General features: G+C 38.8%; 1 protein-coding gene across 4 annotated transcripts in view; it reads left to right on the top strand.

Annotated features, from left to right (window-relative positions):
• HELZ (helicase with zinc finger) overlaps nucleotides 1–25,581 on the top strand; it is a 134,082-nt gene that overhangs the window by 33,724 nt on the left and 74,777 nt on the right. For all 4 annotated transcript variants that reach the window (XM_075071875.1, XM_075071876.1, XM_075071877.1 and 1 more), the window contains 4 exons: nucleotides 297–594; nucleotides 5,426–5,693; nucleotides 14,004–14,337; nucleotides 23,570–23,700. In XM_075071875.1, the coding sequence (XP_074927976.1) occupies nucleotides 297–594; nucleotides 5,426–5,693; nucleotides 14,004–14,337; nucleotides 23,570–23,700 (1,031 nt within the window). The remainder of the gene's footprint in view (nucleotides 1–296; nucleotides 595–5,425; nucleotides 5,694–14,003; nucleotides 14,338–23,569; nucleotides 23,701–25,581) is intronic.

Here is a 25,581-nt window from a genome sequence, read left to right on the forward strand (position 1 = left end):
TGCTGCAGGAAAACCACAGACTTTTGAAATTTAGTGTTTCAACTCCAAAATGGTTCTTTTAAAGTGAAGTAGTGGGGCATGGCCTAACCTCCACTCTGTTTCCCCCCACAGGGGTAGTGATTGCTAGTGTGGATGCTGGGAGTTATGGGGACACTATGTTCTGGAGAGTGCAGAGACTCAGCTGTGCCTGCTGAATGAAGTTGAGGCTTTTTTTAGCTTCCCCTAATCTGGCCTCAAAAGAAACACTTCATAAAATAGTTTTCAGCACTTTATTGTCACTTTGCGTTTCTCTGTAGCCTGCAAGAATGCTGTATCGAGTGGCATTGCTTTATGATGCCCATCGTCCTCATTTCAATATCGTTGCAATATCTGCTGGAGACAGCACTACCCAGGTATCACAAGAAGTCCCTGAAAACTGTCAGGAATGGATAGGAGGAAAGATGGCCCAAAATGGAATAGATCATTACATTTATAAAGTCAGTATAGCCTTTAACACGGAAATCTTTGGAACATTTCGCCAAACCGTAGTGTTCGATTTTGGGTTGGAACCAGTACTCATGCAACGAGTAATGATTGATGCTGCTTCAACAGAAGGTAATGTTCAGCTGTTTTTCTTTTTCTACTGAACAGACTCAATGGAAATGTCCAAAAGAATGTTTCTTTTTGTGGTAATTTTGAGAATCAGAAACACATCCTGCGGTGCTCATCAGTCAGTATGATCATCAGTTTACTATAAATACTATAAATGATAATTTGTCATACTATCTTTTTTCCTTTTCTCATCTCTGTGCAGAACATTTAAGTTAGCAGATTATGAATGTCCTCCATGATATAATATATAATGTCTTACATGTCTATAAATGTAGATTTTTGGGCTAGATCTTCAGCAGGTGTAAACTGCTATAGTGTCATTGGAGTTAATGTTGCCTTGCCAATTTACAGGGGACCGTCTGGTCCTAAGTGCTGATATAGAAATGCTAGAAATTGTAGGAAAGCAATATTGTCTCTGCTTGTACTGGGCAGAAAACATGATTATTTTTATGTGTTCAAGTTAAATTTGAACTAAATGTTGCCATGGTCATATTGTTCTGTTTACTGCATTGGTCTGTTCCTGTCAGTTACAGGAAATCAGGATTTTCGGTTCTAGGCACCTCATTATCAGAAAGATGTCTAAAAATTGGTAGGCATTCAAAGAAGAATGGGAAAGATGATCAGGGAGCAGGAGTGATTGGTTTATGGGAAAAGATTAAAAGAGCTGAATGTGTGTTGCTTGGCAACAAGCAAAGAAGGTAGGGTGAGGCCTGGGAGTCATTTGTGTCTCTACGAAGATTGGAGAGATGGGAAGACTAACGGGCCTAAGAAGCATTTTTACTGTGTTGCAATGAGAATAACCAGGATTAATGAGATGAAACTAAGGGAAGGAAAATTGAGGTTGTGTCTGAGAAAAACAGATTTAATAGATTTTGGCAGAGTTTCCCAAGAGAGGTGGTTACAGCTCTTTTGCTTGGGACATTTTAAAGCAACTGAATGCTAGAGTCAGACAGACGTGAATAATGGCTGATATTCAGTTCTGCTTTGCTAGTATCATTTCTCATTGTTTTTGAATAACTAAAACCAATTTGTTGCTGCTTCTTTTCTGACTAACTTCCCTTTTGCAAAAGAATTTCCAGATTAGCACACGAAAGCCTTTCTTTCTTCACAGTTTTGAGTCATTTGTCACAGTTTCTAGTTAGTGTTTGTGTTTTGCTTAGGCTGTTCTGAAATGTTTGTGGTCCTGTTAATGCTTTTTTTTGCACGGACATTCTCCAGATGCTGATTAGGTTCAGCTTCAAAACATGCTCTATGAAGAATTTCAATTTTTTTTATGTGACCCCCCGCCCCCCCCGGCTCAGAAACAGTTCGATATAGTCTGAAGATCATTAGAAATATTTTGCTTGGCAATGACTGAGAACTTGATTTGTCCAGAAGACTTAAAATATTGAGAAGCTAAGAACTGAGCACTGATTCTTGGTTTGGATATGGTGTGCAAATCCATTTATCTGAACAGGAGATCAGGAGTCAGAACCATTTAGCATAATCTCCTCCTAAAGGCGGTAGGAAAATACAACCAGTTGTACACCTGTTAATTGTAAATCTTAGGAAATTGATGAGATCCAGACCAAAATTGTCAAAACTGCTTAGGAGGGGCAGAAATAGGTTGACTGATTCTGACTGAAATAGAGTATGACTGTCTGGCAGATTACCAGAATCCTTGTCAATTTTTTCTCTTCAGGAAGATTGCTTCTCTAGTCTGTCTATTGCAGTCATCAGGGAATCCCAGGAAGAGTTCAGCTCACAAAGATTTGAAGGAACATTGATTTACTTTTTGGCAGAGGTCATAATTCTGTGGGCTATTATTATTAATTTCTTGTTACCCTTCAGAGATGTATTGCAGAGACTTTTTCTTGTTTCTAGCATCTCCAGATCTATTCCTATGTCTTTCAGTGATCCAGGAAATTAATATTTCCTTGTTTTTTAGTGATACAAGACTTTTAAGACCTTTTTATTAGCAGTAATAATGATAGATGTCATTACTAAACACTAATGCACACAGTATGTGCGTTGGGTAGAGTTCTTGCTTTTTGCTATTCCTATCCTTTGTTTACATAGAACAGATGTACATTTACCAGATCAGCAAAGAGAAAATGTAAATAGCAAATGCCATAGTTTATGAACTGTTCTTTCCAGATAACCTGAATACTTTTAGCCCAAAGCAGGAAGTTGTTGTGTCCACAATACACTAGAATTCCACATAGGGTATGTTTCAGAATGCATGAGATACTGTGTTTAAGAGCAAGGCTGTGGTCTTTTTGGGAACTATTATGTGATCTCCATGTAAGAGGGCAGCTAACCAGAGCTGACAGGTTTCCAAAGTCAGTAAACTTGCAGAGACCCCGGCGTCCTTGCACTGTAGAGCTGTTTAAGATCAAGAGAGCCAAGCTATAATGAATTTGCAAAGGCAAAAGTATTAATCTTCAGATGAGTCAGTGTCCTTGTCAGCTTAAACTGCCAGGATTTCTCAGTGCTGACTACTAAAAATAGATCAAGGTCAGGGGCAATATAAATGGCACTCTGGTGCAAAATGGAAAGATGAAGCTGCATAGTGTAATGCCTGCCGAGTTCACTACAGCACCTCTTTTTGAGATGCCACATCTCTGTATGCAGAGAGATAGCAAAAGAAATCTCCCATCTGTCAGATTATTATTAATATTTATCTAATGCCCAAAAGTGTGCTCATTTTCTTTACAACCAAACATAAGTACAAAGTCTTTCCCTTAAGAGCTAACAATCTATGTAGACAACATATGGGAGGGGTAAGGATTGCAACTGAAAGCAAGTAATGAAATAGTGGTTAGGCATATATCTTGTTCCATGTGGGTGTATTGCATTTATATTTCCTTAAGCAGTGGAGTGTTGGGTTATAGTATGTAGAGGTCTGACGGAAGAAGTAACATTGAGCAAACAACCCTAAAAGAGGCCTTCACCTTTTGTTGCTGAGTGTCTACACTACCGGAACAAATACTTATATGGCAGATAGATCTAGGCAGTGACTTGGGAAGGTCAATAATAACTTTTAAGGATATTGGAGCTATGACATCATGAAAGACAAGCATCCTCCTTTTTAAAAAGTATTAAGAAGAGACATTTAAGTTGAGCAGCGTCTGTCACTTTTCTTGGGGAGCTCTCTCTTTCGTGGAAGAAGTTACAAGTAATCAAGAGAAGATTAGTTTTCCATGCAGTGAAAATGTTCTTAGAATTGGAAATGCACAAGATTCTTAAGAAAGCAACCCTGTATGCATAGTCCATGTTAACACTCAGAAAATAGTTATGGCAGACCAACAGTTACAGGAAGTGTCTGCAGCATGCAATGTCAAATGGCCAATTTCCTAGCAAACAAGGACAGTGTCCTGGCAGTCTGACTGAACTGTTACACTCTTAATATATGATCAATACGGGAAAGTGTCGTGGTGGATAATTCCTAATTCTGAAATCACCAAAAATGGGCCTTTTTCTCCTGTTGCACATCATTAGGACCTAACATTGTTCAGTTTAGAGGAAGAAGAGAAGTATTTATATCTTCTTTCTAATCTCTATTATTTCAAAAATTTTAGAGTAGTTTACTAAGTGAGACAGACCTGTTTCCTATGGCCGAAGAGTGATGTTAATCTGAGATTCCTGTTGCTAAACTGGCCTCATATTATCATTCAGATGTCACATTTTTCATCTCTTTAGGATACAGAATGATAAAGATCAAATGAAATACTTTATTTGAGGTTAGAGGGTCTCTAAGTCTTTCACAGGCACTGCTGTGATTTCTGGGCACACATTTTAAGCCTGATTCAAAGACGATACATTAAAACTTAGCTGTTGCGTCACCATGAATTGTAAACCATTTGCAACTTTTAGCTTAAGTATAGTTCTGTTACAGGAAACCCCTACTCAGTCCTCCAGATAGCAGTTGCCATGTGTTGATTTTTTGCCATGTTAATGGCTGTTGCAGGGGTCTATGGAAAATTCTTGACTTCACATTTATGATTTTTGGGCTACAATATAGAGACATATCAGCGCTAACTAAGGATAGACTGAAATATTAATTTCCTTCCATTTATCAATGTGGGTCACACTTTCAGGTGATGCTTGGAGAATTAATTGCATTTGTATGATGTGAATCTTTTCAATTGCTTAACCCTAATGTTATAATAACCTAGGACTTAGTTTTTAATATGCTAAAGGCCTTTCATGTACTGCAAGTTATGAGATTCCCTATCACCTACTCTACTGGTTCCCCCACAGGTTAGTTGCTATGATTTACCTTGTGAGGTTCATGTATATTTTCTCTGTTTTTGGAGGGGAAAGGTGTTTGGTATTATATCTAACCTTTGAAAAGAACGTGCAGATACTATGGATGCTTCTGACTGCTCTTAGTTATTATAATAGAATCCTTCCATCACTTGTTTAATTTGTATGCTCTCTCTGTTTCTATCTGTAGAGTTGTTATATTTTGATATTTTCTTATTCTTGTGTGTGAGTTGGTTCTTGTGTCTGTTGTCAATCAACATCTGAAGTTGGAGTAGTTCTTCAACCGTAAAATTATGAAAAGTGTCCTAGACAAAGGAGAATGTTATCTGCAGTTTCATTATTTTAAGATAGCTGAGTGACTTCAGTAATCCTGTGATCTCCTTGAGGAACCAAACCATATTCTGTTAGTTAAAAATTAAGTTTAACTTATAAATTCACGATTATTCTGTTTTACATGAATAAGCTGTGGTGGGGAAAAACTAACGTTTCCCACTTATATATGTCATTTACATGTGATTAAAGTGTGGAAAATTATCTTGGAGAATTTGAACTGAAGCCTTGTCCCTGTTTGTATCTCCACATGCAGATCTTGAATACCTGATGCATGCACGGCAACAGTTACTAACTACAGCTAAGCGTTGGGATTCTACTTCTAAGACTATTGTAGATTTTGAGCCTAATGAAACTACTGAATTGGAGAAGAGCCTTCTTATCAGATACCAAATTCCTCTATCTGCTGACCAGCTGTTTACACAGTCTGTCCTGGACAAATCATTGACCAAGACCAACTATCAGTCACGGTTGCACGACCTCCTTTATATTGAGGAAATAGCGCAGTATAAGGAAGTCAGCAAGTAAGTAATACTTTTACAAAATTCTGTCTTAAATGGCTGTTGCTGTCCTACTAAAAATGATTAGGATGTCACCCTTTCGTTGTAATTGCACTTCTCTGACTGGTCTTGAAAAGGCTAACAGTTTAGCCATTAAACCTTCTTACATCTTTAAAGTAAATTAAGAGTGGATATGAGTCTTGAAATCTTACCTCTTCATAGAGGAGAATGGAAATATGTACTTTAGCAATAAATGGCTGTGAAGATAAAGAGATGTCTTCATTAACCTTTGGTTAGGGTTAGACACGCTAACCTCAAATGTACTGTATTTTCCTAGGGGCCTAAGGTTAGGTTTTTTTCTTCTTATAGCTTCCTAAATAGAAAACAATGTTGAGGATAGTAGGGGCAATTTAGAATGTTTCTGTTCCCTTGCCAAAAAAAAAAGTCTGTTACTGTTCAGTTATCTGTGACATCTTCAAATAAAAGGGGTTTCAGAGGAGAAAAATATTACCATTCTTCTCTATAGATGATTGCAGGTTTAAGAAAACTTTTGAATCCTTCTCATGTCATGGTGGGCCAGATCCTGATTTCTGTTGCACACATGCACATCTAGAGTAACTGCTTTGGAGAACTGATGCTTTACCTACTATTTGCTAAACTGGCAGACTGAGTAATAGCTTTACAAGTGTAAGATAGGCACAGAATGTAGACTCTATATTTTTTTTGTGTCAGAAATATTCTTTGTCGTTATTTATGTGCTGTCCAGCACCATTAGACATATGAGAAGGATGCAGGTGGAAAAATAAGGTACACATTCCAGGCTCATACTCATCCTATATTAGACCATTTTTCTATTTTGACATTCGTGATTAATGAGCTCACCTTCATTTGTATGGTATGAAAATCTTTTAAGGTGACATACCCCCAGATCAAGAACTCTTATTGGCATCATTTCCCCCTTAACTTGATGTGGTAGCAAGTAAAATCTTGAATTTACCAATACAAGAATGCCTTCTGAAGAGCACTGTGCTTCCGGATGCAATCAGGAGCTTTATTGAATTATGCAGTGGTCATTTAAGGTTATTAATAATATGTACTATTATTGAAGGAGACTTTTTTGAAGCAGGAAAACAGTATCTATTCATTTTGCTTTCATATCTGGTAAAAGCGATAGTAAACTGGAACCAGTTCGCTGAATATACCTAGTCATAGCTCTCCTCTCTTGGGGAGCTGGAATTTAACATACAAAAAATTTGCTTCTACATGATGTTGTTTTCAGCAAATTAACAGATTCCCCCTTGCTAACCTCCATCACATGTATTTTTATGGCGGTTTATCTTTCAAGGTTTTTTAAACCAAGATCAGACTTAGAGAAAACAGTGATACAAACAACAAATAAATAATGTTTTTACTATGTTAATATTCTTGTTGAAAATTACATTGCCATCATCTCATGGAAGACAAAAGAGCAGCTTGCATGTACAAACGATGGAATAATGAGTACATTCCAATACATGATGCTTCACTTTTGGATAATTTGGTACTGCAATAAATTATTGCTTTTGCATGACTTTCTGTTAAGTGGATTAATAAACATAAGTTCTATGCCTGTTTTTTAAGTGTCTTCTGTTTGGTAGAATTGATGATAGAAATCTTCTTCTTTTGATTAAATTATGTTATAGTCAACCGATTTTAATACACTGGGTCAAACTTCTACGTACCTGTGATCCCATGTGCCTTAGGTTACAAGTTGTGATTGTTGTGGATCTTACTAGCCTCTAGCAGATATTTGTACAGATCGTAAAACAGCTGATTGTCAACAGGGTGTCTCAAGAGAGGTCCAGGACTGGAATAATTTGCAGTCCATGGTTGCAGTGCATTGTTGAGTTAACCAGTACTGCTGGTTCCTCACTTTCATCAGCCCCTAATTGATCCTGTTTAGAAGGTGGTGGTGTACATGATTTGAAAATGATGCTATAGGCTTGAACATGCACAAGAAAATGCAGAGCAAAGGTTAAAACTTGAGGCCACTTTATGGCTTCATATGCAACGAGTAACACCACACGTACTGTATCAAGACCCTGCAATACTTAGATACACCTTGGTGAATTGATGATACAGTAGAATCACCAGCTTCCTGGTGGTGCTTGCTTTAAATCAAATGTTGCCCTTCGGGTTGAATTTTCAGTAGTGACACCTCCAATTTTGAGCTCAGAATGCACCTGTTTGTGTGCGCATGGCATATTTTCAGCAAAGGTGGATTATGCAGTGTGCTCTGCATGGGCCTATATGCAGAAGCCTTTTGGAAGCTGCAGCTGGTGTAGAATTGAGCCCGCTGATTATTATTAAGCAGAGTTTCCCTCTTGGAGCACATAATCCATACTCCAGAATCCGCACTGGCTGCCAGTCGATTTTCAGGTCAAATTCATAGTGTTGGTTTTGATCTGACACCCTAAATAGTTGTTTCTGTCTGCCTGCGAGGCTGCCTCTCTCCTTGTGATCCTATAGCACAGGAGGGTAGGCAACTTATGGCACGTGCACCAAAGGCGGCATGCGAGCTGATTTTCAGTGGTACTCACACTGCCCGGGTCTTGGTCACTGGTCTAGGGGGGCTCTGCATTTTAATTTAATTTTAAATAAAGCTTCTTAAACATTTTAAAAAACTTATTTATTTTACATACAACAGTAGTTTAGTTATATAATATAGACTTATCGAAAGAGACCATCCAAAGACGTTAAAATGTATTATTGTCACACGAAACCTTAAATTAGAGTGAATAACTGAAGACTCAGCACACCACTTCTGAAAGGTTGCCAAGCCCTGCTATAGCGGATGTGGTCATTTCCAGCACTTGAGCTAGCAGCCCTCAGTATAAGCTGGAGCGTGTTGGTTGCAGGCTTTCTTAGTAAAGGATTCAGCACTTTGGTTCTTGTTCCAAGCCTTGATTTTGAGCCTGGCATACGTGTGTGTGCGCGTATATGTTTGTGTCCGACCGACCGACCGACCTTTAAGATGCACTGCAAATTGCAGTGCTTGGTCCAGACATTTTTCTTGGAGGACCAAAGGACAAGTGCTGAAAGGTGTCATGTAGAAGCGGTTGCAATGGCATTCGTAAAAAATCTTTAATTGACTGTCAAAGGGAATCTGGTGGGGTTGGGAAGGTCTTGGTGAGCTTTATGTGTAAGTTGTGTTTATTGCAATATTGATGAAGAATTTTACTTAACATGCTTAGAGTAGGAAATGGGGGCAATAAAGGTTTGAATAAATAAGCCAGCACTCTGATTTCCATATGCAAATGTGGGCTTTGTATGAACAAGCAAGTGTGCAGGCCAAGCTCTAATTTAAATGCTAGTTTGGATCTGGTGGAAATTTGGGCCCTTCATGTAATTTTTGAAGATTTAAACTTCATCATCTTTCTCACTCTCACATTAAAAAAGAAAGTAGACTATAATAATAATACCTAAGTGCCATAAAAAGCATTAACTAATGAATCTAAGAGATAAATAATTGTCTTTCACACTATATTGTACACATGTAGTGCATTTTTTGCTATCCAAATTGTAGATCAGATTTTCACTCAAGTTTGCAGAAGCCTCGCATATTGGCTTTCATGGAAGCTCAAAGTATTTTTGTTGCATTGGGCCCTGAGTTCATGAGCCATTACTGCATATTACACTGTGCCACTAAGTAGTAAAATGCTGCTGTGCATGCCCTATGTGGAACTTACACACATGAATGTTAAACACCGTATTGAACCTTTTAAAAAACTGGTTTCAGAGTGGCAGTCGTGGCAGTCTGTATCCGCAAAAAGAACAGGAGTACTTGTGGCACCTTAGAGACTAATAAATTAATTTGAGCAGAAGCTTTCGTGGGCTTCCACTTTTTCATGTTCTGTGTATGTATATATTGTATGTTCCATTCCATGAATCTGATGAAGTGGGCTGTAGCCAACGAAAGCCTATGCTCAAATAAATTTATTAGTCTCTGAGGTGCCGCAGGTACTCCTGTTCTTTTAAAAAACTGGGACACGGAGCCATATTCTCTATGGGACATTTGGTCTTTTGGGGGGCTATAGTCTGCATTGACGGTGGATGAGCTAATGGTCTGGTAAGTCTTAAACTTTTGTGATGTAAATATAGACAATAACCTTTTCCCTAGCGAATTAGAAATAGAAGCATAATTATGTTGAAATTTTATAACATTGCTAGGAAGGTAGGAATATTGGGCAGAGGGCAGATTTGCTGAGGTTTTGACTGATAGATTTTCCCTGTTAGTTTTTACTCTGCTTATCTCCAGCTTCATGCTGCCCAGAAAAATCTGAGAGAAAGAAGTAAATCAAACACTACAAAAGTTTTGAGGTGGCATGGTGACTAAGACAGCTGAAGTTTCAAATTAAACTCAAGCTTAGTTTTTCTCACCACCTGAGAGTTCATCTCTCAGTGAAGAATAAGTATTTCTAAAATTACACAAAGCTTGAATTTACAGTATAAGAACTCTCAAAAATTAATTATGGCTTTTGTGGTAAAGTGTTTATGCGAGAGCACACTAAAAAGTGTTAATTGGACTTGCATTTCTGAGTAGCTGAACGTCAGATCTTTAAGTGTTAGTGTGAAAGCATCCATTGTGTAATCCAGAAAAATGCTGTCAAATATGAGAGAAACCTCAAAAAAAAATTTTTTTTTTTTTAAATTTTTTTTGGTAAGGAGTTTATTTCCTCTTAGAAAAGCACCATGATGTACTTTTTGAAAGAACCTACAGTAAAGCAAATGGTAGCTATGAACATTATAGTGGCTTAGTAATTAATACAATAGGATAGGGAGCATTGGAGTGGGAGGCAAGAAACCTGAGGCCACGTCTAGACTACGCGCCGTATCGGAGCGTTAAAATCGATTGCTCGGGGATCAATATATCGCGTCTAATCTAGACAGGATATATCGATCCCTGAGCGCACTTATATCGATTCCGGAACTCCACTAACCCCAACGGAGTTCCGGAATCGACATGGCGAGCCGCAGACATCGATCCCGCGCGGTGAGGACGGGTGAGTAAATCGATTTTAGATATTCGACTTCAGCTATGTTATTCACGTAGCTGAAATTGCGTATCTAAAATTGATTTTGCCCCGTAGTGTAGACCAGCCCTGGGTTGTGTTGCTGCCTTCACCCTTGATTTGGAGTGTTACATTGGGCAGATGTCTAAGGCTTGCTCTTTCAAACCTGACCTTTAATTTTCGGTGCTCCATTCTTGTGTGCCCAGCTTTAGACGCCTATTACCTAATTTTCAGAAGTGCTGACTATCCAGGTCAACAGTTGAAGTCAGGAACTTCAGTTCATCCCCTCTGAAAATCAGGCCCTTGGTGTTTAAAGTTGAACACCCAAAATTAGAGGTCACTTAAAAAAAATGTGGCAGTTAACCTCCTTGTGCCTCGGTTTCACAATCTGTAAAATCCTTCCTGACTTTACAGGAATGTTCAGAGGCTTAATTCATCCGTTTATAGAAACAAACTTAGGAAAGTGCAATGCAAGTCCAAAATGATATTTTTAATTGGTCTGATTCAGATCTTTTGCTTGGGGAGTGAGGTTCATCTAGTTAAATCTTAAGCATGAACATGGAGTGTGCTCATGTTCAATCTAAAGGAAAGGGGGAGTGAATGAAGGAAGTGTAGTGCTTGAGTACCAGAGGATTTGGTAGTTGAATAGCCCGCCAGAGGGTGTCTCCCTAGTCAATGGAAATAATTTAATGATCTGGAGAAGAAGGTTCTAATCAGTAGACTAGAACCAATGTAGCCACTTAGGATGATGCTGTAAAGAGTGGCATGTCTCAGAATAGGAGTAATATAGTTATTCAGCTAATGTATGTATAGTAACATGGACTGTGTTTTAAATTGATTCAAGTTAGCGAAAGCTGTGATTAAATAAAAACATTATATTGCCACCTGAAATCTGACTAATAATGAGATGTTAAACATTACTGAAGTTTATGTACATTTAACACAATATTGCAGCAGTCATCTGGAATTAGCATCTGTAACTGACTAATAGAGAATTCTGAATTATATATTGTCAGTTGACAAGGAAAAAGTCTTGCATGCTTTTTCCTAAATGCTTTTAGAAAGTGGAAGGAATTTATTTTAATTTCAGTCATGGTCTGCTGAATTCATGCTTTGAGGTAAACTAAATGATCACTTTTACTTCAAATTCCCTGGTAGCTATTATAGTGATCTTAAGTATACTGATGATGAAAAAATCATCTTAGTTCATTGCATTGCTTATTTGACAGGGATGTTTGTGTCTTAGTATACAATTGTTACACAGAGAATGAAATACCACCACAAGGAGACAGACTTGCAGCTTTCATTTAAGCAAAAAGATTTATCAGATGTGAAAAATAATCTTTTATGGGTCTAATAGGCATTTAACATGCACGGACGAGAACTGAAACTGGTTTGATTTTGGTACTAGTTTGGGACTGTGATACGTTGTAGTAAAGATTTTCTTTTACAGTGGATTAAATAGTATTACATATGCACTTTTAATAGTTTACCAGGAATGGTTGGAAGGAAGCTGAACGGATTGAACAAGTTAGCATAATGTGGAAAGCGTCATATGGAGACAACACACAACAATAGAAAGTTGTCCATTTCACATGATAAAAAGATAACTACTCATTTTAGTGGAAAGCAATGTATTCTGCATCCCTTCCACTTTCATTGATGTATTCCCCAGTAATTCATTACAAAATATTAGGTTAGACTTGCTGACATTGAGACAGATATATGAGTGTGCGTAATACACTTCCATGGGAATCACTGCAGCTCTGTTACTTGGCACATTTAGAAACCAGAATGAAGAAAGAACTAGAAAATGTATTGGATCGTTGTCCTTTAGAAAAGGAAAGGACAAGACAGGCTAATAGGTCATTTTTATCTTTAATGTATATGACTTTTTTGAGAAGTGTAAATACAAAGAGTGGTTTTGCTACTTCTACTGTATATGCAGTGTGGGTAGTCATGGCTAAATGTTAGAGCAGAAAGAACTCACTGCCAATGGGAGCTTTGTGCACAGATGTCCTATGTGATTAGGCATGTGATATGTTAGCTATTAATCCTTCATTTAAAATAGATGCATTCTCATTATTATTGGTCATTGCTTCTAATTTCATAAAGTTTTAAAAGAATCTGTTAAACTATGAGGATATAGTAGCCCTTTGCTTCTCTCAAGATGGCAGTCTACCTTCTCTGATCAGCACCTAGAACAGGGTGTGCAGAACGGATAGAAACTATATTCTGTTCTGGACCTTTGTATATGTCCTTAAAGAATATGATGTAGTCAATTCATGACTATCTCATCAGCTTACAAGATATTAAAATAACTTTTCATTGCTGCGAGAAAAACGCTGCAGACTTTACTCATGTAAAACTCTCATTGACTTTGCGCAGAGTTTTCCCTTGGTAAAAATTGCAGGATTTGGTTCTGTCTATTTAGAGTGTCTTTTTAAAACCTTCAGCGATGTTACTGCTTGTAATCACACTTTGATGTTAGTTACATTCCATTCAGAAGCAAAATAGACATTGTTTCCCTCAGATGGTTTTGTACTGTTCAGTTACTTCATTTGTTTAAAATTGCATTCCTTCATTTTATTATATGTTGTTTTCCTTCACCAAGGTAATGTATATTTATACTTTTCTATATCTTTACTAACTTATTTAATATATAGATATAATTTGAGTTTTGTAATGCATAAATTTGTTTTGTAATGAATAAATTTGACAATGGCAAAGAATATATCAATTGTGTTATCCTTTATAGAATTTCTCTACCTCATTGTCACTTTGCTTGTAGTGGGGTTTTAGAATCATGGATCAGATTTCCTTGTCAAAAGAAGAAACTCTGAGGATCTCTTTTTCATTCTGAATAAACTGAGTATTTGTTACCCTTAAAGTATATGTTGCCCTTAAATAACATTTAAAAAGCCGCCATACCTGCTATTACAGACAGAGCAGCTGCTTGCAGGGGAATTTTTCTCTTATCAACAGAATTTGTAGCTGCCTTTCGGAATGGAGGCACAACATTCTTGAATGTTCTACAGTACTGTGATTAAACTTCCCTTTCACAAGTCCAGATTCTGCCCCCCTTATTCACAATGAAAAGTTACTTACACAGTCCCATTGAACTGCTGTGAAAGAAGGTATTACTCAGTATAAGGGAAATAGGGTTGGTTCCTGAATGTGTGGTGTGTCTGAACTTGGAGGCATTTTTTATTTCATTAACATTGTCTCCTGATTTCTAAAATCAAATCCTTTTTCTGAATTAACTTTATACTTTCTGATTTAGGTTCAACATAAAAGTGCAATTGCAGATTGTAGCAAGCTTCATGCTCACTGGTGTTTCCGGAGGTGCAAAGTATGCCCAAAACGGACAACTTTTTGGCCGCTTTAAGCTCACTGAAACGCTTTCTGAGGACACTTTGGCTGGACGGCTGGTGATGACCAAAGTCAATGCTGTTTATTTATTGCCAGTCACTAAAGAGAAGTCAGTACAGACCCAAGGAACCAAAGAGAAGGTTTATGAAGCAGCTATTGAAGAGAAAACAAAGGATTATATCTTCTTGAGAGTATCCAGGGAATGCTGTGAAGAACTTAATCTTCGAGCCGATTGTGAAATGCAGGTATGTTTGAATGGAAGATTCTTGCTGTAGGAGGAATTTGTGCTACTTTTTCCCTCCTAAAGTAATTACATGCCAAAAGACTAGAAAGATATTAATAGGAATTTTTTATTCCTTGTTATATGCAGAAAATCTAGCAAGGAGAAGAAGTTCAGATTAAAATTTTATGTTTAAATTTGATTTTTATATGTAATAGAATAAATATTTTAAAACTGATAGAGTAAAATTATATTTTGATGAGACTCATTTCTGATATAAAACTTGTTTTGATATGGTTAAGCATCCTGTGCAAATCTTAGCTTGTGTGTCTCCATGTTTTCAAGGATACAGATTGAGAGCTAATAAGAGGTTTTTGAACTCCAGTTCAAACGCTAAGCCATTTTTGTGCCGGAGTATGGACTTTTGTTCTGCAGAGCCTCTAGCTTCATCTTTATTGTTATGGGTTTGTGTCTGTGGTGGGGCATAGGTGTTCTTTCCACTTTTGACACCTCCCTGCGCTATTTCTCTATTCCTGTTTTCTTGATAGCTCTGCTGCCTTTTGCCTGTCTGGTTACTCTCCCTTTTTCTGCAGTCTCTCCTCGTGGCCCCTGGGCTTTGTATTGTCTGGTTTTTGAGTATGTGTCAGTGTGGATCCCTTTGTAGATGCACATGTGACTCTTGGATTTTGTTTTTACTAGCAATGTCTGTTGGGGCCATGCATGTGCCCTTTGCCTCTTTGTGTTAGGGCATAAAGGGTGTGACCCTACTTCAGTTCCCCCTTACTGCCTGGGACAGTGAGGTAGAATCCAGCAGGTGCCACCTACTGCTCTCTTCAGAGACCCATAACTGGTCTTTAAGCCTATTTGGCTATCTTATCTTCACTATTTATCATAAAGCATGTTCCTTAAAAAAACAAACAAAAAAATTGTGGAAAATGTGATCAGTGACTCCCAGGTACAGTGGGGCAAGGTGAGGGAAGGCACTTCGTGCCAACTGCTAACCTTATAGTGCAGTCTAAACCCTCTGTGAAGGATTGCAGACCTTGAACTTGGGCCCATGGGTCCCCGGGTAGTGGTCAGACCATGGCTGCCACCCAGCAGCTCTTCTGAACCAGTGGAGAAGGGGGCTAGCAAAGCTCTAGCTCACAAAGAGCCCCACCCATGAAGAGGCACAGGAAGTTGTCTGCCCTGGTTCTTGCTTTCGTCATCCCAGACCCCTGTTTATTTCTGGGACCTGTTTTTCTACCTTGCTCCAGATTCCTGGACCTATACTCTACCCATGATGATGGCTTTGGCTTATGATAAATAGCAGGGAAACCTTTGCTGGAAGAATATATTCATCTAAATAAAAGAGGTTCTTGATATGGGCTGCCCAGCATGGTGTGGACTCAGTCCAGGCCTCGATGCATCAGAACCTCAGCTACTTATTACACTTAAAACAGACCAGCCCCTTGTTCAGCTCTGTTAAGGTTTAGCTTGCAGTCTCAGCTTGTCATCAGTCTGTACAATCATGCTTAGTCTTTTCTCATCCCATGGTGTCAAAATTTCTCAATGGGCTATTAACATACATACTCACTGGGCAGAGAAACCTACTCCTGCCTTGGGTCCTCATTTGTTCTCCTGAGACTCATGGAGCCTCTCTGTGAGACTGCTCCCTGCACAACTTCTCTCTGAAGACCATCTTCCTGGTATTGTGCTGTGTCATCCATTGGCTGCTGTTCCTTTACTGCTAAATATCAAGATACACTCAACCAGACCTCAAGCAACATCTTCCTCCTGCTTCAGAAATGTGAGAGTTTCCAACATCTACAAAGTGATGACATGGAGTAATCCACTGACCTTTGTCAAGCATTATGCATTGGGCTTGGATGTCAGATGTGGGAGAGCAGTACTCGAATGACTATTAGATTGATGTAGCTGAAACTGCTCTTCCCAACATCCTGAGGGGATACTACTTTCCCCTTGCCTATAGCAGGTTCCAAACTGACACATTTTCTAAGAAGAACGAATGGTTACTTATCCTACAGTAACTGTGTTCTTCGAGGTGTTGCAACCAGTGTGAATCCCATGATCTGCCCTCCATCCAAGCTGCCATGGGCTTTGACTTGTGAGGGAACTGTTGGAGCTACTCTGCCCTTTATCACCTTGTGTGGAAGTATGGGAAGGCACATGCGTGCGGCCCTGACAGGCACTGATATTCTAGAAAACAAATCTGATCTTGTCTGCGTATGTTATGTATGCACATGTAGAAGGATCCTCACCGATGGCAATAGCTCAAAGAATTGCTTACGGTCTGATAAGTTACCATTCTTTCTCTTCCTGACTGATAATTCGCCATAGAGGATGGTCTTTGGGATGCGCCCATCATTCATTCGGCACACATGCCCAAGCCAGCAGAGGCGTCTCTGTTTGAGTAATGTTTGGATGCTGGGTATGCTGGCCTGTTTGAGCACCTCAGTGTTGATGACTCTTTCCCTTCAGGAAATTCAAAAGATTTGATGAAGGCAACACATATGAAAGCTGTTGAGCCTCTTTTCCTGGTGAGATTATAAGGTCCCTGTCTCACTCCCCTACAAAAGTGTGCTGATAACCTATGCACTATACACACAGATCTTTGTGAGTTCTGTCAGTTTGTTGTTTTGCCATACCCTCTTGCACAGTCTAGACATTGTTGTGGCCGCTTTTCCAATACGGATGTTGCGTTCTGTTTCAAATGAAAGGTTGACTGTGATAGTGGACCCCAGGTATTGAACTTGTTCACCTCTTCAAATTCATAGTTGTTGATCTTGATGGAGGGTGTTTTCTCCACTTCTTGGCACATTGTATCAGTCTTTTTTAGGCTTATACTAAGCCCATTGTCTTGCTAGGCTTTGCAGAAACTGTCCATTAGGTGAAGAAATTGTTTAGTTGAATAACAGAAACTAAAATGAAAATGCAGACAGATGTCTGTGTAAGAGGGAGACTATTATTTTCCCTAACCCAGATGTCTTTAATGGGGGAATCCCGTCACAAAGTTAAGATTTATAGCACCATTGCCAAGACAAACAGTATTGGAGATAGGGTCAGTACTTTGTTTACTCTGCAATCAGCATGAAATGGACCAAAATAGAAGGCTTGGCCTTAAATAGTGTTGTGGGGTTTATGGACAAGACAGTTCAGGTAATGTAAATACGTCCTGCTCTAGAATATGGAAGAATAAACTTTAGTTGTCAAAAATCAAATAATTCCCTCCTCCCTGTGTCTCCCTGGTGGAGATAAGGGGATTGACCCTGCTACCTAACAGAAATAATTGCAAGTTAAGGCCACTGAAATTGATTGAAATAAATCCATTTTTGCGGAGGGTATGTCACCTTCCATTCAGTTTGTTTTGTGAAACATATGCAAGAATCTTAATGTCTTCATTTAACCTGGATAATTAGTCTACAAGACTTGTATCATGCTGAGTGTGGTTAATGATTGTTTTCTTAAAATAATAATTAAAGCCACTAACTGACTCTAACTGTAAACTTCACTGGAATAGAAAATGAATTGGGGCTTTTAGTAACTTGGACTTATTTTTTTTCTTTTAAAACTTCTTATGAAACTCTCAGCTAGGGTGAGCTGTTCAGGTCTGTCATTTTAGGATTCCAATATCTTAGAATGAGAATTGGGTCCTTCAGTTATTCATAAAGAAGTGTAATGCTGTGTAAATCTGTTAGAGAACCAATGGTCAAATCCTAACGCTTTTTTATATAGTTTTTAATTAGTCCTAATTTTCAGTGAGAGTTCTTCAGTGCAAGGACTGATTGACAACTGAGTGAAAAATTAATAGGGAACTCAGGATCTGATTCCATATACTTTGGATACACACTGGATTCACTGAAGTCAATAGGAGTTTTGCCATTAACTTCAACGGAGCCAGGATTTCATGTTTCATTTTAAATGTTGGCCAAATCTGTCTTATTGCTATGGTCTTTGGATAAAGTATATAGTTTGGTTCCTGTCTCTTCCAGTAATCCATGGTAAAAAAATCTCCCTGATCATGCATTTTTCCTGGTGCCCTGCTTCTCAGGTAATGGAGACTTTTTAATATGTTTGCAGTTTTGATTTTATCAAGTGCATCCTTTACAGAGGTGCAATGGAAATAACTGTTGTCCAGGGTGAACTGCTCTTTTTTCTTGATCTCTGCTCCTTTTGGTGCCCAGCTATCTGTAAGTTATGTCAGGACAATTTTCTTTAGTGGCCCACACGGTCCTATGTCATTTTCTGTTAACTGGGAGTGGAACTATAATTCTTTTCCCACTGTTCTCTTGTTTTGGAATGAAGAAAGATAATGCAGGTAATATACCACTTCTTCCCAGATGGTATCAGTCAGTACTTCACAAAATAGCATCTCTAACAGAATAAGTTAATCCGAATTAGGCAAAAAACCTCTACATTTATTGTAAGGTGTAATGGCGAAGTACATACAGTTAGTAAGAGATGTTTAACACTAACTCAGATTCCTAGAAAGGGCTGTTATAGGGACATTGCCAACATGAAATCACATTTCTGTCTGAAAATTATGTAGGTACTACAGCTAAGTGAACACGTAAGATGGCAGTAACTGAAAGTAGTAGTAAAAAAAGACTCTTCCTGTTTGTTTACTTTGTGCATTTGACAGCACTTTGCGTATAGTCAGCTTAGCTGTTTTTCCATTAAAAGCACCAGCCTTGCACTGGCAGAGCCTTGTTCCTGTGAACCCCAATTGCACGGGGAGAAGATAAACTCCTGTGATATTTTTATTAAAAGATAAAAAAGAAAAAATTCAGGACAAACTGTTTGAAGGGAACTCCACTGAAACATTAATTTTTAAAAACTAGTCGTTAAAATTTAACTTGACATTGCATCTTTAATATTACAGAAACTTTTTAGAGACCAATGAATTGTAACCTCTCTTCATGCATTGCTGACATCTCTCATACTCTTTGGAGATCATGAAGGGAGTGGTATAGCATAGTGGTTAGAGCAGAGGCCTGGGAGCCAGGAATCTTAGAATCTTTTTCTTCCTATGCCACTGACTCACTGTGTGAGTCACTTAAGTGCAGGACACTTAAGATAGGAATTTCAAAGGAGTTTATTGAGCTAGGCACCAATGCCCCCTCTTCCCATATGGAATCTGTGCTTAGGGTTTAAGAATGCTACCATAAAGGATAAGGTTATGCCCACTCTATGTGAAGGTGAGGGGAAAGGAGAACAACAGGCAGTGCTGAACCTCAGGGGGTGGGGGCTAGGACTTTGGCTGCTGGTGCTAAGTAGAATGTGGGGAGAGATGTACATCTTGGATGGCTGTGGGGACCTGAGTTGGAGAACCACGGATGATGGGAAGATGATGTTGATTGAGGTGAGGATTTTGGAAGACTGGGTCTGATGGATGCTGGTAATGGTTTGGTGGAAGAGCAACGAAAAGGCTCTGGGGCTCAGAGGGGTCCTGGTACAGTAAAGATGAGACAGAGTTGGAGGAGCAGGGCCTGTGGAAGACTAACTTACTCTAAGGAGGAACTCCAGTAAATTATACAGTTTCCCTGCTGAGGTATGTGGTTGTCGCACTGCAGCGTGCTGCTTGGAGGCACATTGTGCTTAAGCATTCTGCGATCTTACTTAGACCTTCCTGCTCTTTCCTCTTCTCGCACTGATGAAAAAACTAGCAGAGCAGGCTTTGCGCTTCTGTGTGCTGAGCAAGAGCAGCATGCCACCTGTCCAGGGGAGAAACGCATTTCCCTCTCCCCACAGTGCTAGCATCACAGCATGGCACACTTCCCTACCTCTGTCACAGCCATGTGGCGTTCAGAGGGGAAGTCTATACACTAATAACTAGAGGGGGAATGATCTGACAAATTATGATGCAAGATCACTGAGAAGGAAAGAACATGTCAAGGCAGAAGCATGAGTTGTGCACTAAAAGTATATGTGTCCTTTTCATTGTGTGTCTAGATGTGTTTCAATACAAATATTAAATAACACCCTAGTTTAATCATACCAAGTTTCTCCTAGCCTGTCTAGAGCATAGTTCCTGTACACCTCGTTATGAGATTTATCCAGTGACTGGTTCAGAAAATAACATAAACATCCCCCAGAATAATGCAACATCCAAATATTTGTATTACTATTTGTAAAATGTATGTTAAAATTAAAAGTATATTTGTAAATGTAAAATATATATAATATATAGCATTTGGTAGGCTCCCATCTTAAACTAACCAGGGCTATGGCAAAAGAGATTCCTTATTCAAATAACTTCTGAAAATCTTTTTTTTTTAAGCTGTTGCGTTTGCCTTGCTTAGTGAACTCCATAGTGAATGCTATATAGCTTTAATGTCACCTTTATCTCTTTTTGGATGGTTGGCTTTAGATTTTTGCGTACAAATAAACAAGAGGGATGAATATTAAAAGTCTTTATATTGGTTTTTAAGAGGTTTCCAACTTTTGTGCCAAATTCAGCCCTAGTGTAAGTAGGCACTGCTCTATTGCCCTTATTAGACTGACACCACTAAAACCAGGGTTGGATTTGGCTTTTTAGTAAATATTGGTGTTGTTCATATTACTGTTCACATATTGCCCTACAAGAGTGTAGGGCTTAAAACAGATTCAACAGATTCCAGCCCCAATAAGCTTTCATTGTTAAGAGCCTAAGCTTGCATGCCCTAAATTGGAGTAATTGAAACGTTGACAGTTGAGTTTGCAAGATTGGGCCCTAAATTATGAAGTGATTTCACAAGCAATTGCTAACACTGGGATATAACAGCTAATGAAGGATGAGGGTTACAGCAATAAGGTCACACTGTACTGTTAGTTGCTGATGCCTGCTTTAGAGAAGCTCTGAGGTTTGGTTTTGATTGGGTTTCTATTCCACATGAGAGAGAATGTTATTAATTCAGGGGAATGATCAACCATTTTTTTTAGTGCTCAAATTGCTGTTTTGATTGTCACAAAGAATTTTTAATATAACAGGAGGGTTTTTTACTTAGTATAGTAAGACTTTTAGATTCCATGTTATCTTAATTGAACACGACGTTATCGTCTCAATTTCTGGTACTTCTTTATTTTTAGAATTTTCAGTTTGGGCTTTTGAGAAACTTCCAGCAAAGACAGATTTTTAAGAATGCCATTGGATTGATTGATGCCAGTTGAACTGCCTGGCTGTTAACCAGGTGTAACAATATTTACCATTTGATAGCAGAGAGATTAAGCAATAGGGTGGTCAAATATTATTGAGTTGTTAGAGCAGGGGTTGAGAGTTAATAGATCTGGGACCAAATTTTCTAATGTAGTTGCATGGGTATAAATTTAGAGTGACTCCATTAACCTCTGTGGAATTTCTCCAGGTTTACACTGGGGTACCTTAGCTCGAAGTTTGTCCCCTAATTTCTGTTTTTCAGCTCTGTTGCAGACTGTGCTGTCTTGAGCAAGTCACCTCTCAGTCTCTCCATTTTCCCATCTATAAAATGGGGAAGGTAGTACTGTCACATAGTGTGGGGGGAGACTAGGCCCGGCACCTGCGATTCACCATGACTCTCAGCCAGCCAGTAAAACAGAAGGTTTATTTAGATGACAGGAACACAGTCTAAAACAGGTCTTGCCGGTACAGATAACAGAACCCCCTTTAGTTAGGTCCATCTGGGGCCCCCAGGGAGCTCACAGCCCTTTTGGTTGGGGCACCCCTCTCCATTTCCCAGCCAGTTCCATACTGAAACTCCCTCCAGCCTCTCACTCAGCCTCCCCCCGGCTCCTCCCCCAGCCTTTGTCCTTTTTCCAGTTTCCGGGGCAGAGGTGTTACCTGGCCTCCAACCCCCCTCCTGGGTTCTCAGGTTACATGCTCAGGTATGCTCCCTTCCCCAATGCAGGCCGTCCCCTGCAACCTTCCCAGGTCAGTACTCCCCACTCAGCATTCAGATAACACATCAAGAACATTCCTACTTCGTCACAAGTACTTAACCCACTTTTGTAAAGTGCTTTCAGCTCCTTGAGTGAAGGTTGCCATAGGAGTACAAGTGTTATTAATGCATGTTCTAGTCAGTATGTTTCTTGAGGAGTGCCCTTCTGTATAGGTTGAAATATGTTGACCATCAGTGTTGTCATGTTGGCCAACACACACACATCTTGTAGTAAACCCCCACGAATGCTCTTATTGTCTAATCACTAAATGCTAACCGAAGTTGCCCTACAGTGATTACATGGCTATTTGCTTGTTACTATACTATGAAAAGCTGTGCTTCCACACTGAGTAGCAATCACAGCAACTATGGATTTATTTGTTCTCTTCTATTAGTGTGGTTTTGTGTCAAATTATTTCTATAGGTTTCTGTTTTAATCAAGATTTAATTCTTTGTTCAATACTTTCATCAGGACCATTTGTTTCTGGCGAGATTAATAAATGTAAAATTAAAGCTATGTAGATTATAGTCTGAGTGGATCATTTTGATGAATTGTTTCCCCTTAAAAGCGACTTTTATCCATTTCTGTAATTTAAAATTTATCTCTTTATCTTTGTTTCTTTAGTAATGCAATTGGATAAATTCATTTTACCATTCATTGCTTAATTCTGAGTTTAATCACGGATGCCAACATGCTATGCTACCATTGCTGGCTTTATACCAAGATTTTGTTGTCATCATTCTTTATTTATTAACATGAAAACACCAGTAATTGGAAAGAAAGAACATGATTATATTAGTATGCAACTAATTTCAGAAATCCATCTTTGCAAAGATTGTGAGGTATCTTGGAAGTCTTTGTAATACAATGTAGTCAACAAATTCATACTTTTAGAATGATTGATTGGGTACAGAGAGTACTTGGGTTTTGCCTCTCTTGGGAATATGTCATACAGGACCGTCTACTGGTCCACGAAAATTTCTGACCAGGTCAAAGTTCCAGAGTAGGTTTCTGTAACCTGTTTTTCAGCTTCTATTTTCAAACACAGTTTAAAAATATGCTTCTAAGATAGTCCTTTCTGGTTCTGCAAGAGATTACTCAATTATTTCTAAAAGTACGATGAAATCCTTTCATAGTAGTCAAACACACAAATTATACTACAAAGAAATCATCTGTTTCTCTGTGATTGTTCAAAATGGGCTTAAGCAAGTTAACTTTATTATTAATCTTTTGATCCCATGATGCTTGCTTGAGTTTTTCTGAAGTTCAGTATAATTTGTTGAAAGATAAAATTGAAGTAAAAAGAGTCCTCTTAATTAAATATTTTTTGGTACATCTATTCATTCATTCATTTTGTACTGTAGGTTGAACTTCAGTTTCAGTTAAATCGCTTACCCCTCTGTGAAATGCATTATGCCTTGGACAGGATCAAGGACAACAGTATTTTGTTTCCAGATGTCCGCATGACTCCCACCATACCCTGGAGCCCCAACAGGTACAAAAATACAAACACTTGCATATCAAAGCTGGTATGTTAATTCTGTTTTGAATTCCTTATAACTGATGACTCAGATACGCTTCCTGTTTAAGGGTACATCTTTGTTCTTCATTAATGTTGAAGGTGGTTCAGGGAAGGGAGTTGAACTGCTTTAAACAGAAAATGAAAACAGACTCTTGTAGGATTATGACTGGTAGATCGCTTTTCCCTGTTCTCCCCAAAGCAGAACTGTACTGCAATTACATCGTAGCTTTAGAAGACTGAAGCATATTATTATTATTTCCTATTTCTTTAGCCCTCTGCTGTAAGTGTGGATAGTGCTTTATAGAGATATAAAAGTACAGGTTCCTGTCCTAAGGGGCTTACAATATACGGGCCTAAACTTGCAAATTTGCGCTTGCATGAGTAGTCCTATAAACTTGGTAATGGCACTACTTATGTGAGTTTTCAGGATCAGGCCCAGAGTTAGATGTGGCACTGCAGTATCTGACCGACAAAGATGTGATAGTAAGTATGGGAAGCACCAGCACCACACTGCCAAACTCTTGTGAGATCTTCTGTGTCCTCATTTTGTTGGTTGCTTTTCTGAAATGTAAAATCTGTAGATTGTATTAATAGTTCTGAGGAAGCCAAATCTGGCACAAGTGGAGGAGTGGTAGAGTCAAGGTCAAAATGGGAATGATAACTGAAAGAAGAGACTTTTATGCAGGGACCTAATGGTGGCAAGAGTGAAGCTTTGTGGCTCATAGACTTAAAGGCCGGAAGGGACCATCTTGATCTTACTAGTCTCATGATTACACCTTGCAGACCACAGAAACTTGCCCACCCACTCCTGTAGTAGACCCATAATCTCTCGCTGAGTTACTGAAGTCCTCGAATCATGATTTAAAGACTTGAAGGTACAGAGATTCCACCATTTACACTAGTTTAAACCTGAAAGTGACTTGCGTCCCATGCTGCAGAGGAAGGCAAAAAACCCCCAGGGACTCTGCCAATCTGACCCGGGGGAAAATTCCTTCCCAACCCCAGATATTGTGGTCAATTGGACCCTAAGCATAGGACCAAAGGATTATGGTAGATATTCTGGGTATAGGGGGAGAAGTGAAAAAAGTCATGAAGTTACTCTAGTGAGACTAAGACCTGGGAAGTGATGAGGCGTGCCAAATTGATAGTATTTAGCATGAACAGGAGAGTTGTTGTTCAGAACCTTGAAGGCGAGAATGAAGAATGTGATTGTGATGGAGTGTAGATCAGAAGCTCGCCCAGGGATTCAAGGGAAGGACATGGCCAGAATGTTGGGCAAAGAAGATGATGTTAGTTGCAACCTGTTGGATAAACTAGAGTGCAGTAATGTGAAGAATGCAGAAACCAGAGAAGACAATGGGTGGCTGTAGTAGCACAGGTGAGAGATGATTGGTGCAGGGACCAAGGCTTTAGTTTTAGAGATAGAAAGGGATAGAGTTTAGAGCGAGCCTGCTACAAAGCCTACTAAATTCAAGGGAATCTTTCCATTGACTTCAACTGAGATTTGGCTCAGGCCCATAAAGAAAAAAAAGGGTTTAGAAAAGGCAGAAATGTAATGAAGATAAAATTTTACATTTTCCATATTTTTTGTTAAAAATCTTTGTGCTGTCTGTAACAGAAACTAAATTACTGTTCTGCTCTTAAGTTAGTCTTTATATTGCTAGTATATGCACGTGATTTAATTACGTTTAACAAATTTGCTGTAAGTAAATATTGGAAACATTATTGATGTCAAGAAGCTGTCTGTCGTCAAGCACTATGTAAATTAGTTCTACCAATAAAACAATATCTGTGCAGCACAATGTGAATTATATTCAGAACATAGCAATAAAATATTTCATTCCGAATGGTATA

This window comes from Chelonoidis abingdonii, chromosome 13 (genome assembly GCF_003597395.2).
Source record: "Chelonoidis abingdonii isolate Lonesome George chromosome 13, CheloAbing_2.0, whole genome shotgun sequence".
NCBI lineage: Eukaryota > Metazoa > Chordata > Testudines > Testudinidae > Chelonoidis > Chelonoidis abingdonii.